Consider the following 14335-nt stretch of genomic DNA (forward strand, 5'->3'; position numbering starts at 1 on the left):
CTGCTGGTTATACGAAGACACTTGTCCTCTATTCGTATAAGAGCTTTATTATAAATATTCTGAGTGAAATTTACATCTATATTGGTATTGGCCATCTGTTGTTGACGAAGTATATCCTCACTAAGGCTGTCTTTGTACTTTTCCCAAAGACTTGACGGATTTGATGGAGTACAAGTTGTAAGAATAATTCCAAATAGATCCCGTAATTGAGGAACAAAGCGTGTAACAGATACCTCAAGAAGCGTGATGTCCCAGTGTTGATCGTCTTCTAGTAAACCAAGTTTTTGGCAAGCTTCACGATAGGTCTCACATACATGTCCATCGACAGTTTCAATGAAGTAAAAGATGTAGGTCCAAGGATCGCGTGGAGCAAGAGGCGAAGGTAGTAGCATTCTGAGTTGTTTGGGTGAACGGTGTATACACGTCCTATAGTACCACTCATTCGAATTCCATCATGACCTGGCACAATTGCACCTTGTTTCCTTCTATTAAACGTTTTTGAGGATGCATTCCACATATAATATCTCGGTACATTAGTATACAACAATGTTCTTGCAAATGGATCGTCCTGACAGATTTGAAAAAAAGCAGTCAGTGTTGTGTTGGGTGGTTGCAAGGCTACATTATACATATTGTCTTCATTAAAATACAGTAATCCCTCCTCGATTGCGGGGTTGCGTTCCAGAACCCCCCACGAAAGGTGAAAATCCGCGAAGTAGAAACCATATGTTTATATGGTTATTTTTATATTGTCATGCTTGGGTCACAGATTTGCACAGAAACACAGGAGGTTGTAGAGAGACAGGAACATTATTCAAACACTGCAAACAAACATTTGTCTCTTTTTCAAAAGTTTAAACTGTGCTCCATGACAAGACAGAGATGACAGTTCCGTCTCACAATTAAAAGAATGCAAACATATCTTCCTCTTCAAAGGAGTGCGTGTCAGGAGCAGAGAATGTCAGAGAGAGAGAGAGAGAGAGAGAGAGAGAGAAAACAGCAAACAAAAATCAATAGGGCTGTTTGGCTTTTAAGTATGCGAGTTGCAAGGAAGGCAGCAGCTCACACCCCCTCCGTCAGGAGCAGAGAATGTCAGAGAGAGAGAGAGAGAGAGAGACAAAGAAAAACAAACAATCAAAAATCAATACGTGCCCTTTGAGCTTTTAAGTATGCGAAGCACCATGGGGGAAGCCTGTCGCTTCACGAAGCAGCTGCACAGAAGGGAGCAACGTGAAAGTAATCTTTCAGCATTTTTAGACGAGCGTCCGTATCGTCTAGGTGTGCGAACAGCCCCTCTGCTCACACCGCCTCCGTCAGGAGCAGACAATGTCAGAGCAAGAGAGAGAGAGAGAGAGGGAGGAAAGCAAACAATCAAAAATCAATACGTGCAGTTTGATCTTTTAAGTATGCGAAGCACCATACAGGAAGCATATCGCTTGACAAAGCAGCCACATGTAAGCCCAGCAAAGAAGAGAGCAATGTGAAGGTAATCTTTCAGTGTTTTTTGAGGAGCGGCTGTATCCTCTAGGGGTGCGAACAGCCCCCGTGCTCACAATATATTTGAGTAGTTTTATTTAATAGGCAATACGTGCTCTGGTTGGGTAGCTTCTCAGCCATCTGCCAATAGCGTCCCTTGTATGAAATCAACTGGGCAAACCAACTGAGGAAGCATGTACCAGAAATTAAAAGACCCATTGTCCGCAGAAATCCGCGAACCAGCAAAAAATCTGCGATATGTATTTAAATATGCTTACATATAAAATCCGCGATAGAGTAAAGCCGCGAAAGTCGAAGCGCGATATAGCGAGGGATTACTGTATACACGTTGCCCATTTTCCAAATGTACACATAGGTGTACAACCGTTGGATAACGTTCGTGGATATGAAAATGAAGCAAACGCCATACTGCTTCATCGCTACTAATATACCGCCCCATTTGGTACTGTGTTATTTCATTGGAGGAGTCATTATTAACCTGTAGGACAGCCATGTCGCTCCCTTTGTTGACATATTTGCAAATGTACTTTATCGACTTCACTGAGTTACAGAACTCTACATTTATGTGTGCGTGAAACATTTTTGAGAGCAAAGGAGAGTAAGGCACAATCCATTTGTTGTCAACTTCTACATCTTGATATTGATTATCCACCATTAATTTAATAATTGCAGTGTACCCTCCATCACATGGTTTCCGTCGTTTGTATCGAGGATAACCATCGTCGGTAGTTTCTGTTTCCTGAATCATTTCCCTTAGGTAACGTTTAGTGCACTTGTTGTTCTTCATGCATGGAGACGTTATGTTGATGGCACCACAGGGCCCATGGATCATGTGCTTAGATATGATCTCAAATAATACTGGATCATCCTGAGGATTCGGAAGCTCAGCTGAAATAACTATCAACATGTGTAGAGCGTATTTTTTCCTTTAACCATACTAAGATGTGAGCATGTGGAAGACCCCTTTTTGCCTCACAATTGAGTACATCCAACAGTTTGGCTCTCCGTAGATGTGGCTTTTTGTAATCACGTCCATAAATTTGAGCAACTTTAACTTGAATACTTGGGCTGTCAAATCATGTCGATCAGCTGGTGACTGACCACTGAATAGTTCTTTTTTAATCTCAGACCATGTTGGATTGCAGGTGAAAGTTCTGAACAGGTTTGGGCATCCATATGCATGAACATATGACATAGCGTCCTGTGCATATTCCTGCATGTGCCTCTGACTACCTGTATATGTTGCCGGTAAAATCACCATTCTTCCGATGTTATTTGCAACTCCATCGTTAGATATAGCATCTCTTAAATGAATATAATCGTCAACACGCAGCTTTTTCTGATTCATCTGGATGAATAAGAATCGTTCCGATTCTACTTTGGTATACATGTCGACAATATACTGATGGAAGAGCTGTCTGCAAAGTAAAATATTGTTCAGTTGACCTGCTCGAATCATTATGCGGTATGCATAATAGTCCATGGCTGAAATTGTTTTATTTGTAACAGCTCCAGTCTTGACATTAATTTGCTTTAAATTAAAGTCATACCCATCTTCTCCTTTGGAAAAAATTATGGGATATTGCAGAGCATCCATCGTATGACCTGTGTGTTTCTGAAATACGCTGCAAGCCTTTTTGACATCTTTGATAGACAATGTCTCTGGTGCCGACATGTTCTCCGACCAATACAACTGCCACTTCATTAATGGTAGGTGTGTTAAATCTTCGCTCATGCTCATTAACTGGAGTTTTATCTGCTCTAATGAGTAATTTGTATTGATCTGTCGACATTCTTTCGAGAGCGGTCTTGAACATTTTCACTAATGCATTATGTTCATGCATAATTTTTTGGATGTCAAGTACAATTTCTTTGTTGGTACCAGGAATTGTATCACAACGTAATGTTGCTTCTTCGTCTTCATTCCCAAAAAAATACATTTGGAGGAATTTGTGGCTCTCATCAGGCAACGGCATTAATGACCCAATTCTGTTATAGATTTGCCCCCATATTTTAAATGTCGGCATAAAGCCAGACTCTTCGGTAGCAGCCGTGGTGCCAAAAGATGTCATCCGAAAACACGAATTGTATTTCCTAATGTTCTGTAGAAAATTAGTTGAATGTGGATTTGCGCCAGAAATAAGAGACAACAATGGTTCAGGTGGATGGCTTAAAGGTGTTAATTAGACCTTGCCGTCTGAACAACATATCCCACGTGATTCAAATTTAAACTTCTTTGCTTGGCAGTACTGACAGACGATGTTCTTTTCTATTGTAACTTTTGGATGTAGGCAATAATCTTTTTCAATGTTATAATTGAATCCCTCCATATACAGACCCTGATAACTGTGTGACGTGGTAGCCTGTGAACACTGCATCCGTCAAATTCGATTCTGTTCAGCACGTTGTTCGAGTGTTTGCGAGGCCCTCAATTGTGATTGTCGTATACGTTGATCAGCGAGCCCTCTCTCTCGATCTGCTTCTGTCTCACTTTCTCTGTGTAACCTGACTCTTTCTGTCGATGTTGATGGTTCCTCAAGTTCCCCAATAAATTTTCTTTTGGGGTTCCCATGGGCTCACCACCTATGGGAGGGGCCAAGGAGGTCGGGTGCAGTGTGAGTTGGGTGGTGGCCGAAGGCGGGGACCTTGGCGGTCCGATCCTCGGCTACAGAAGCTGGCTCTTGGGACGTGGAATGTCACCTCTCTGAAGGGGAAGGAGCCTGAGCTAGTGCGCGAAGTTAAGAGGTTCCGGCTAGATATAGTCGGACTCACCTCGACGCACAGCTTGGACTCTGGAACCAATCTCCTTGAGAGGGGCTGGACTCTGTACCACTCTGGAGTTGCCCCCGGTGAGAGGCGCCGAGCGGGTGTGGGTATACTTATTGCCCCCCGACTTGGAGCCTGTACATTGGGGTTTACCCCGGTGGACGAGAGGGTAGCCTCCCTTCGCCTTCGGGTGGGGGGACAGGTCCTAACTGTTGTTTGTGTGTATGCACCAAACAGCAGTTCGGAGTACCCACCCTTTTTGGAGTCCCTGGAGGAGGTGCTAGAGGGCATACCTTCCGGGGACTCCCTCGTTCTTCTGGGAGACTTCAATGCTCACGTGGGCAATGACAGTGAGACCTGGAAGGGCGTGATTGGGAGGAATGGCCCCCCTGATCTGAACCCGAGCGGTGTTTTGTTATTGGACTTCTGTGCTCGTCACGGATTGTCCATAACGAACACCATGTTCAAGCATAGGGGTGTTCATATGTGCACTTGGCACCAGGACACCCTAGACCTCAGTTCGATGATCGACTTTGTGGTCGTGTCGTCGGACTTGCGGCCACATGTCTTGGACACTCGGGTGAAGAGAGGGGCGGAGCTGTCAACTGATCACCACCTGGTGGTGAGTTGGCTTCGATGGTGGGGGAGGATGCCGGTCAGGCGTGGTAGGCCCAAACGTGTTGTGAGGGTCTGCTGGGAACGTCTGGCAGAGCCCCCTGTCAGAAGTAGCTTCAACTCCCACCTCCGGCAGAACTTCGACCACATCCCGAGGGAGGTGGGGGACATTGAGTCCGAATGGGCCATGTTCCGTGCCTCTATTGTTGAGGCAGCTGACCGGAGCTGTGGCCGTAAGGTGGTCGGTGCCTGTCGTGGCGGCAATCCCCGAACCCGTTGGTGGACACCGGCGGTGAAGGATGCCGTCAAGCTGAAGAAGGAGTCCTACAGGACCCTTTTGTCCTGTGGGACCCTGGAGGCAGCTGATAGGTACCGGCAGGCCAAGCGGAATGCGGCTTTGGTGGTGGCTGAGGCAAAAACTCGGGCGTGGGAGGAGTTTGGGGAGGCCATGGAGAACGACTTTCGGACGGCTTCGAGGAGATTCTGGTCCACCATCCGGCGTCTCAGGAGGGGGAAGCAGTGCAGTGTCAACACTGTATATGGTGGGGATGGTGCGCTGCTGACCTCGACTCGGGACGTTGTGGGTCGGTGGGGGGAGTACTTCAAAGACCTCCTCAATCCCATTAACATGCCTTCCAATGAGGAAGCAGAGCCTGGGGACTCAGAGGTGGGCTCCCCCATCTCTGGGACTGAGGTCACCGAGGTGGTCAAAAAACTCCTTGGTGGCAGGGCCCCGGGGGTGGATGAGATACGCCCGGAGTTCCTCAAGGTTCTGGATGTTGTAGGACTGTCTTAGTTGACACGCCTCTGCAACATCGCATGGACATCAGGGACAGTGCCTCTGGATTGGAAGACCGGGGTGGTGGTCCCCCTCTTTAAGAAGGGGGATCGGAGGGTGTGTTCCAACTATAGAGGGATCACACTCCTCAGCCTCCCTGGAAAAGTCTATTCAGGGGTCCTGGAGAGGAGGGTCTGTCGGATAGTCGAGCCTCAGATTCAGGAGGAACAGTGTGGTTTTTGTCCTGGTCGCGGAACAGTGGACCAGCTCTATACCCTTAGCAGGGTCCTGGAGGGTGCATGGGAGTTTGCCCAACCAGTCTACATGTGTTTTGTGGACTTGGAAAAGGCATTCGACCGTGTCCCTCGGGGAATCCTGTGGGGGGTACTCCGAGAGTATGGGGTACCGGCCCCCCTGATAAGGGCTGTTCGGTCCCTGTACGATCGGTGCCAGAGCTTGGTCCGCATTGCCGGCAGTAAGTCGAACCCGTTTCCAGTGAGAGTTGGACTCCGCCAGGGCTGCCCTTTGTCACCGATTCTGTTCATAACTTTTATGGACAGAATTTCTAGGCGCAGCCAGGGCGTTGAGGGGGCCCGGTTTGGTGGGCTCAGGATTGGGTCACTGCTTTTTGCAGATGATGTTGTCCTGTTTGCTTCATCAGGCCATGATCTTCAGCTCTCTCTGGATCGGTTCGCAGCCGAGTGTGAAGCGGCTGGGATGAGAATCAGCACCTCCAAATCCGAGACCATGGTCCTCAGCCGGAAAAGGGTGGAGTGCCCTCTCCGGGTTGGTAGCGAGATCCTGCCCCAAGTGGAGGAGTTCAAGTATCTCGGGGTCTTGTTCACGAGTGAGGGAAGAATGGAGCGTGAGATCGACAGGCGGATCGGTGCGGCATCCGCAGTAATGCGGGCGCTGCATCAGTCTGTCGTGGTGAAAAAGGAGCTGAGCCGCAAGGCGAGGCTCTCAATTTACCAGTCGATCTATGTTCCTACCCTCACCTATGGTCATGAGCTATGGGTAGTGACCGAAAGAACGAGATCGCGAATACAAGCGGCTGAAATGAGTTTCCTCCGCAGGGTGTCTGGGCTTTCCCTTAAAGATAGGGTGAGAAGCTCAGTCATCCGGGAGGGGCTCAGAGTAGAGCCGCTGCTCCTCCGCATCGAGAGGAGTCAGATGAGGTGGCTCGGGCATCTGATCAGGATGCCTCCTGGACGCCTCCCTGGTGAGGTGTTCCGGGCACGTCTAACCGGGAGGAGGCACCGGGGAAGACCCAGGACACGCTGGAGGGACTATGTCTCTCGACTGGCCTGGAAACGCCTTGGGATTATCCCGGAAGAGCTAGAAGAAGTGGCCGGGGAGAGGGAAGTCTGGGCATCTCTGCTCAAGCTGCTGCCCCCGCGACCCGACCTCGGATAAGCGGAAGACAATGGATGGATGGGATGGATTTGCCCCGGTATTTTAAATGTCGGCATAAACCCAGACTGTTCGGTAGGAGCCGTGCTGCCAAAAGATGTCATCTGAAAACACAAATTGTATTTCGTAATGTTCTGTAGAAAATCAGTTGAATGTGGATTTGCGCCAAAAATAAGAGACAACAACGGTACAGGTGGATGGCTTAAAGGTGTTAATTTCACACTGCCGTCTGAACAACACATCCCACGTGATTCAAATTTAAACCGCGCCTCCTAGCGTCCACTTTGTTCTTATGACCCCTTGCCGCTGAAGGCGGTTTACAGCTCGGCGGAGTTAAAAAGTGGAAAGAAGCAAAGCTGTTTTCTTCATGTCTTCTACTATCAAGTACTGGGAATTAAAAAAAAAAATTACAATGTGGCAGTTTTGTCTGTCTCTCAGCGCTGGAGTCCAGAGAGGAGGGCTGGGAGAGGGAGACACGGGGCGCACTATGCAATATGTAATGTCCATATCGCGTGGTCATATGTAATTTCCGTTTCAAATGCAAAAAGAATTTTATATATATAGATTGACAAAATACTGATGTGAAGTGTATAATGTGTGAAGACTGAAGTCCAAATATCAAATAAACACTTTCACAAAAGGTATAACAAAACAAGTGCGCTTTTATTCAAGGTTATAACTGAAGAAAAATAAATTGTTCAATATACATGTTACTGGCAATGTGTAAAAACTAAAGCCCAACTATCAATCAATACAAAGTAGACACGTCCGTTTGGCAGGTGCAGAGGCGAGAACGGCAGCCTCATAATCAAGAGGTTTCAGGTTCGATCCTGGGACTTCCATGCATTTACCATTTTGAGTAGTAAGCTGCTATTATTGTTACTATTACAATATAATAAAAACATACATTTGATTTGAGTCTATAACAGCCGGTGTAAATTTATGGTACTTCTAAAAGTTAGTGCTGAAGGGATAAAAGTAGACACACAAACGCAGCTCAATCATTTCTTTTTGGCGTCTTATTGAACAAACAGACACTGTAGACACTTTTCCTCATACATGAACATTCACATCAACATGTCATTTGAATGATTTTTTTTTCATATATTATATATATATCAAAAATAAAACTGAACAAAAAAAAATTCAAATTAAGTTTTATTCAAGAATTCCGGAATAAACCTCAATAAAAAAATAATTCAAATGACATGTTGATATGAATGTCAGTGTGCGAGAATAAGTAACATCTTTTACAACTACCATAAATTTACACAGGATGTTACAGACTCAAATTTAATTGTATGTCTTTGTTATATAATAAAAATAATAATAATAATAGCAGCAGCTCACTACTCAAAGTTCTATATACAGAGAATCACAGAATTTGAACCTATTACCTCACTATTGCTAAACGGTAGCTTATCCACTGAGCCATCTGCGCAGACCTGTGACGGAGCAGTGTTACCACTGTGACAATTGGTTGAAAATGAAATGCACAAACACACATGTATGCAAATGAATTTTATTTTGTACCGACTAATAGCTGGGCTTCAGCAACACAGCAAAATTGTAAGCTTCAGGGATTCAGGTGTTAAAAGAAATTTAATCAAGTCTTAATAAGCTTTGGTTACTTTGTTAGTATAGAATTAGACCAGATGGACAGGCTATATGTTAACAGCAGCTATTTGCGCTTTCATCAAAATGATATAATCAGTAGTTCTCAGGATGTAAATACGAACAGCGTGACTCAAGCAAAACAAATATCATCAAAGCATTCAAAACGATTCTGCTTGTCGCTTCAAACCATACTTCAGCTGTAGTAGCCTGGAAATATGGACTGCTGCTTTCTCTTCTATAGTGGCAAAACACAGTTGAGAATTTCAGACAACAGAAATTAGGGGTATGAGCAAAAACTACATTAAGATTTAGACTAAAATTAGCAGACAATGAAATTATTTTAAAATGAGTGATTACTGGTACATGGGTTATAGCTTTGAGATTTGCTTTTTGCCCAAGTGAGACTTCAAGTTCCTGATATACCATAAAGATTCTATTTTGAATTTTATTTGCATCCTGGGTCACCATGTAATAAAAAACACTGATATGTAATGTACTGTGCAGTGCGTGAATTCTATACAACATAAACACCATATTATAGTTAAAAATAATACTTCTACAGCTACAAATTGACTATTTATTTAAAAAAAAAAAAAAAAGGTTCCACACCATAGTTTTCAGTTCTAAATATTTAACCGTGAAAATGATTTTGGCAAGATTTTACCTTTGAGAGAAATTCAATCAGGTCCTGCTGTGCTTTGGTTACTGTTGTTAATGTAGAATCAGACCACAAAACCTGTAAAAGTAAACACATACATAGAAGTATTTGCAAGTCTTCCAAAGAGAAAAAAGTACAAATATTTACTTTAATATTTTGTCTACTTCACCTTCAATAATGAATTAGCTCCAAAGGGTTCGTGGCTATTTAAGGATCTGTAAAAATGTGCAAAGTTTGGAATTATCACATTACTGTTTGTGTGTATATAAAAATATAAGTAAAAACGTCTGTGATTCTCATAATAAATCAGATCCTCAGTCACAAACAGGGACACCACCTCTCTACCATACACCTTTACTGTGTTCTATGAATTCTTTAAATGAAAATTCTCTAAATTTAAGAGCAGTCAAAGAAAATTAAAGAAAATGACTATAGCATCAACTTAAGTAAAGCAGAGGGATTTATATGCAGTGTTGCTATTTGTGGACATTAAAAAAATAAAAATAAAAAAAAAATCTTTTTGACAATGAAGGACCCAATTCTGCCAGCAGCACTTTTGCTAAAACTCCAGCAAGCAGTTAATAGTTTAAGGTTTGTAGTGCATTACAGAATTAGCAGGGTGATTATTGATACTGTTAATTACATGGTGAACAATTAAACTATTCTGGGTTATTTGCTCTGCAGACAAAAATAACTGCTTAGTGGATCAAAAAAATTGGAAAAGTCAATCTGAATATTCTAGTAAAACCAAGAGGGGACACAATCTTTCTTGTTATTACTTCTTTCTGGGAGCAAAATCTAGACTGGAAATTATGTACAGTGATTATAGCTACAGTAACAGTAAAGGAAGTGATTAGTAATGATCAATTGTCTGCTGATTGACATTGGCTGATTTTAACACTAAATGACTTAATCTTTAATTGATAAATTAGCTGATACAGAAAATCATTTTCAGAATCTGCTTTTCTAAGCTTTACTTAATTACTTTAATTGAGGAATTACAGTAGTTAAATTGTATGTACACTTCATTTTGTTGCCGATCTTCCTGTAAACAGACAGCTGAGAGTGAAAATTATAGAGAGTGAAGGTGGGAATATTGGCTTTTTTTTAAAAAATATTTTTATTTTATTAATTTTCATTGTAATCATTCCATACAAACAGATCAATTTATAACCCAACAAATTTGAAGACTAATCAAACCCCACCCCTGAGATTTCAAATTTCAAATTTCAATTTCAATTTCAATTTCAATTTCAAATAATATAAAACATCGGTTTCCCACTGACTTATAAGAAGAGAATTAGGATTCTTCCAATTTAACAAAATAAGTCTGCGTGCCAAAAGTGTAGTGAATGCAATCACAGTTTGCTTGTCCTTCTCCAATTCAAGTCCATCTGGAAGAACACCGAACACAGCTGTTAATGGGTTGGGAGGGATTGTGATACCAAGGCTGTCTGAGAGGCACTTAAAAATTTTTGTCCAAAATGATGTTAGTTTAGTGCAGGCCCAGAACATGTGACCCAGTGAGGCAGGAGCTTGGTTGCAGCGCTCGCAGGTTGGATCCTGCCCTGGAAACATTTTGGACAGTTTTAAGCGAGACAGATGGGCTCGATATATAATTTTTAGTTGAATAATTCTATGCTTTGCAGGAATATTGGCTTTTACATTAAAAGACAGACAAGTAAACTGAAAAAAACAGTCATGCTGTGAATAAAGAGAAACAACAGTATTAAGAAAAGAGAGGCAAGTCTTTGGTAGAAATTAAAAGAGAATGAGTTCACACCTTTTCATTTTGTTCTGTAATTAAAACAGGCACTCCTTGTCTGAGTGTAAATGGTGAGTGAGCTTGTGTTTAGTACAGCAGCTCATACTTGTAATTAGGAGAAAAAAAAAAATCTAAAAACAAACAATAAAAGAATTTATCCAGGCTACTTAGTAAACAATAGACACATTTGGTTCTTAAGCAAAAAGCCTATTTTCCGCGTAAATTTATTAAGCATGTTACCCTTTGCTGTGGTGTGAAATTTTGCATACAAGTTGATAAATATTTTATATGTCTTTATTCGTAACTTAAGCAAAGCAATGTAATATTAGTATTTCATTAGTGAGAAGCATTCATGTTTACCCACCCCCCTAGGACTAAGTCAGGATAGTGAATTTTACAGGGTTGGGGGAAGTGCCTCAAACAAGTTTGGCAAGTGCAGGACACTCTCAATCAACCATCACAGGAAAGCCAGACTGCCTAGCTTGCAAGCTTCACCTTAACAAATGGTTTTCGGGGCATGTGTGAAGGTATTCTATGTCCTATTAGTCTGAAGTATGGCTGTTTGGAATTGGCTTGTATCAGTATTAGTATTTCATTAGTGAGAAGCATTCATATTTACCCCCACCCCTCCCCCAAGGACTAAGTCAGGATAGTGAATTTTACAACAGGGTTGGGGGAAGTGCCTCAAGCAAGTTTGGCAAGTTTCATATTATAAATATGCATTACCTGAACACATGTAAATGATGGTTAAATATTTTGGGGGAGATAAGAATGTTTACATATGAGAAGCAGCAACTTATATACATATTATAAATTTTTGTACATTCTTCTGGTCATAGCACTAATGTTAAACAAGCAATTTGCATTTCAGTAAGCATATGTTTCCGAAACATTCTAACTCAGGCAGCCCCACAAGATTGATAGCTGTGAGTAACAGAAAGGGTTTAACTAGCAACTATATGCAATGTTTTAACTCTAGCAGCCCCATTGTATGCAACAGGCAGAAAGAGATCCACTGTGCAAAAAGTAACATTTTATTGATTGGTTAACACAGTTTGTGGGAGTAAAATATCCCAAAATATTTTTGGTGCCTGAATGGTAAACCAGCCTTTAAGCATCAACTTCCTGTATTCTGCAGTGTAGAAATCCCTGTCCAACTCCAGCTGAAAGTAAGAGGTAAGCTATACTATAATGTGACTCTGCAGAGCAGCTTTCAATTAAAAAAAGAAAAAGGCTCCTGTTTCTCACTGAAGAGAAAGGGGTTTCAATTCACTGATGACAACAGTAGCTCTAATAGACATTTGAATTTCTTTCAAAATTTGGATATGAAAGTGATAGCTCTACATCTAGAGCAGTTAGCCATAAAATGAATCCAGAGTTGTGAAATATTTTTAAGAACGCAGTGTAAATGATTAATTTTATCAAGTGCAGTTTTCTGTATTCCCAACTGTTTGAAAATCTGTGCCATAAAAGCAAATAACCTTGATACCGGTCTTACTACTAATACTGTATTTATAAACAGAACTTTAACTGTGTAAGCAGGGAACAGAACATCTATGAGCCTCATATAACACTTCTAAATACAGTATGTAGCATCTTGGAAACCGCACCTTTTAACTTTTTGCAACTTCAGAAGTGCTATACACCATCTCTGGAACACACTGCCAGAGATCCTACACATGTAGCCAATAATAGTCAATTAAGCCAGCCAAAAATCTGGGGGCCATTATGAAATTAATTACTTTTCTAGTCAACATTCTGAATTAGTTTACACTTAGAAAGCAAACCTTTAACACTAGAATTACCAGAGCCTACAAAAAAACTCGTAGATCCGTCCCACCTTAAATCGCTTCTTAAATCCTTTCGCACCTCTCCGCCATCTTCTTTTGTCATCTAAATGTACAAGCTGCAAGTAGCTGGCTATTCCATCCCCCCACTGACTTAGAATGTGCACGAATTTCTCCCAGCTCATGCCTTGATTGATTATCTGGGAGTGAAGTGGAGTTTTAGAGTGGAAATAATAAATCGTTATTTGGAACACACGCATTTCATTTGTGTTCCGTTTCTACAGTAATCTGTGTAAACACATTTTTAAAACAGAAACATTTTTCATATTCTAGTAGTAAATGACAAAATGTAGGCATAAACTATATAATGTATGAAGCCTGAAGTCCAAATATCAAAGAAACACTTTCACAAAAGGTACAAATAACGGAACAAGTGCGCTTTTATTCAAAAAAAGAACTGCAGAAAAAAAGCCGCCTTAGTGTGCAACATTGACACGTATTTGCAACGACTGCTGCTGTGGCGCAACAGTATCAGTTGCTAACTGGCAATCAACAGGTCACGAGTTCAATCCTGCACGACTCCCTTTTGAGAAGTGAACTGCTCTTATTTTTACTATTTAGAATAAAAAGATACATTTGATTTCAGTCTGTAACAGCCGGTGTAATTTATGATATTTGTAAAGGTTAGCTTTGTTTTTGTTTTTTTATTCACTTTTCATTCTTCCTACCCCATCTGACACTGCTGTTTTCACATAAAGACGCGCTATAGCTCTGCAGTGTATCACGATACATACGACCGTGTGTTTTTTTTCCCCCCAATCTTGCCAGTCCCCACATGTTACTGTATGCTGTTTCTTTTGTACTCCAGGACATGCAGAGGAAAGCATAGTAAAGAGTATTAACTTCAGCACTATATGCAATCATCAGACACTCCCCATCTGACACTGCTGTTTTCACATAAAGACGCGCTATAGCTCACCCAAGGAGCGCCCTTCGAACATTTACATGTGTACTTTTGCAGTGTACACACCACTCTGTGCTATGGTTTATATTACACTGAGCAAGCACCTGTAATTCGCAGCTCTATTCATTATCTCAAAACACCACACACATTCACAGTAATTCCCAGTTATGTCCACCACTCACACCCACGCCCACAACCATACAGAACTGATTCCACATCAGAGAATTTCCAGTTCCAGCATAAATTCACAAACTATCTGACGCTGTTCGTTTTCAAATAATATTGCATTAGTGCGATGATGTTTTCACATATATTGTCTTTCTTTCAGGTGTGTAATAGAAACCACAGCATAGAGAGAAATGAATACATTGTAACAGGTACACACGTTGTAAATGTAAGAAAGACGATCCTTGCGTGTGTGTGAACTGTTAACATTTGAATCTGATGATTGCATATAGCGCTGTCTTATTCAGTG

The 14335-nt window shown here is 41.9% G+C and overlaps 1 protein-coding gene across 1 annotated transcript in view; it reads right to left on the reverse strand.

Moving 5' to 3' along the window:
• Positions 1–14335, reverse strand: part of zcchc14 (zinc finger, CCHC domain containing 14) — a 335331-nt gene that overhangs the window by 74020 nt on the left and 246976 nt on the right. Inside the window, exon 4 of the mRNA XM_051931455.1 lies at positions 9351–9422. Within this exon, the coding sequence (XP_051787415.1) occupies positions 9351–9422 (72 nt within the window). The remainder of the gene's footprint in view (positions 1–9350; positions 9423–14335) is intronic.

The sequence above is a fragment of the Erpetoichthys calabaricus genome, chromosome 9, assembly GCF_900747795.2.
Source record: "Erpetoichthys calabaricus chromosome 9, fErpCal1.3, whole genome shotgun sequence".
NCBI classification, from domain to species: domain Eukaryota; kingdom Metazoa; phylum Chordata; class Cladistia; order Polypteriformes; family Polypteridae; genus Erpetoichthys; species Erpetoichthys calabaricus.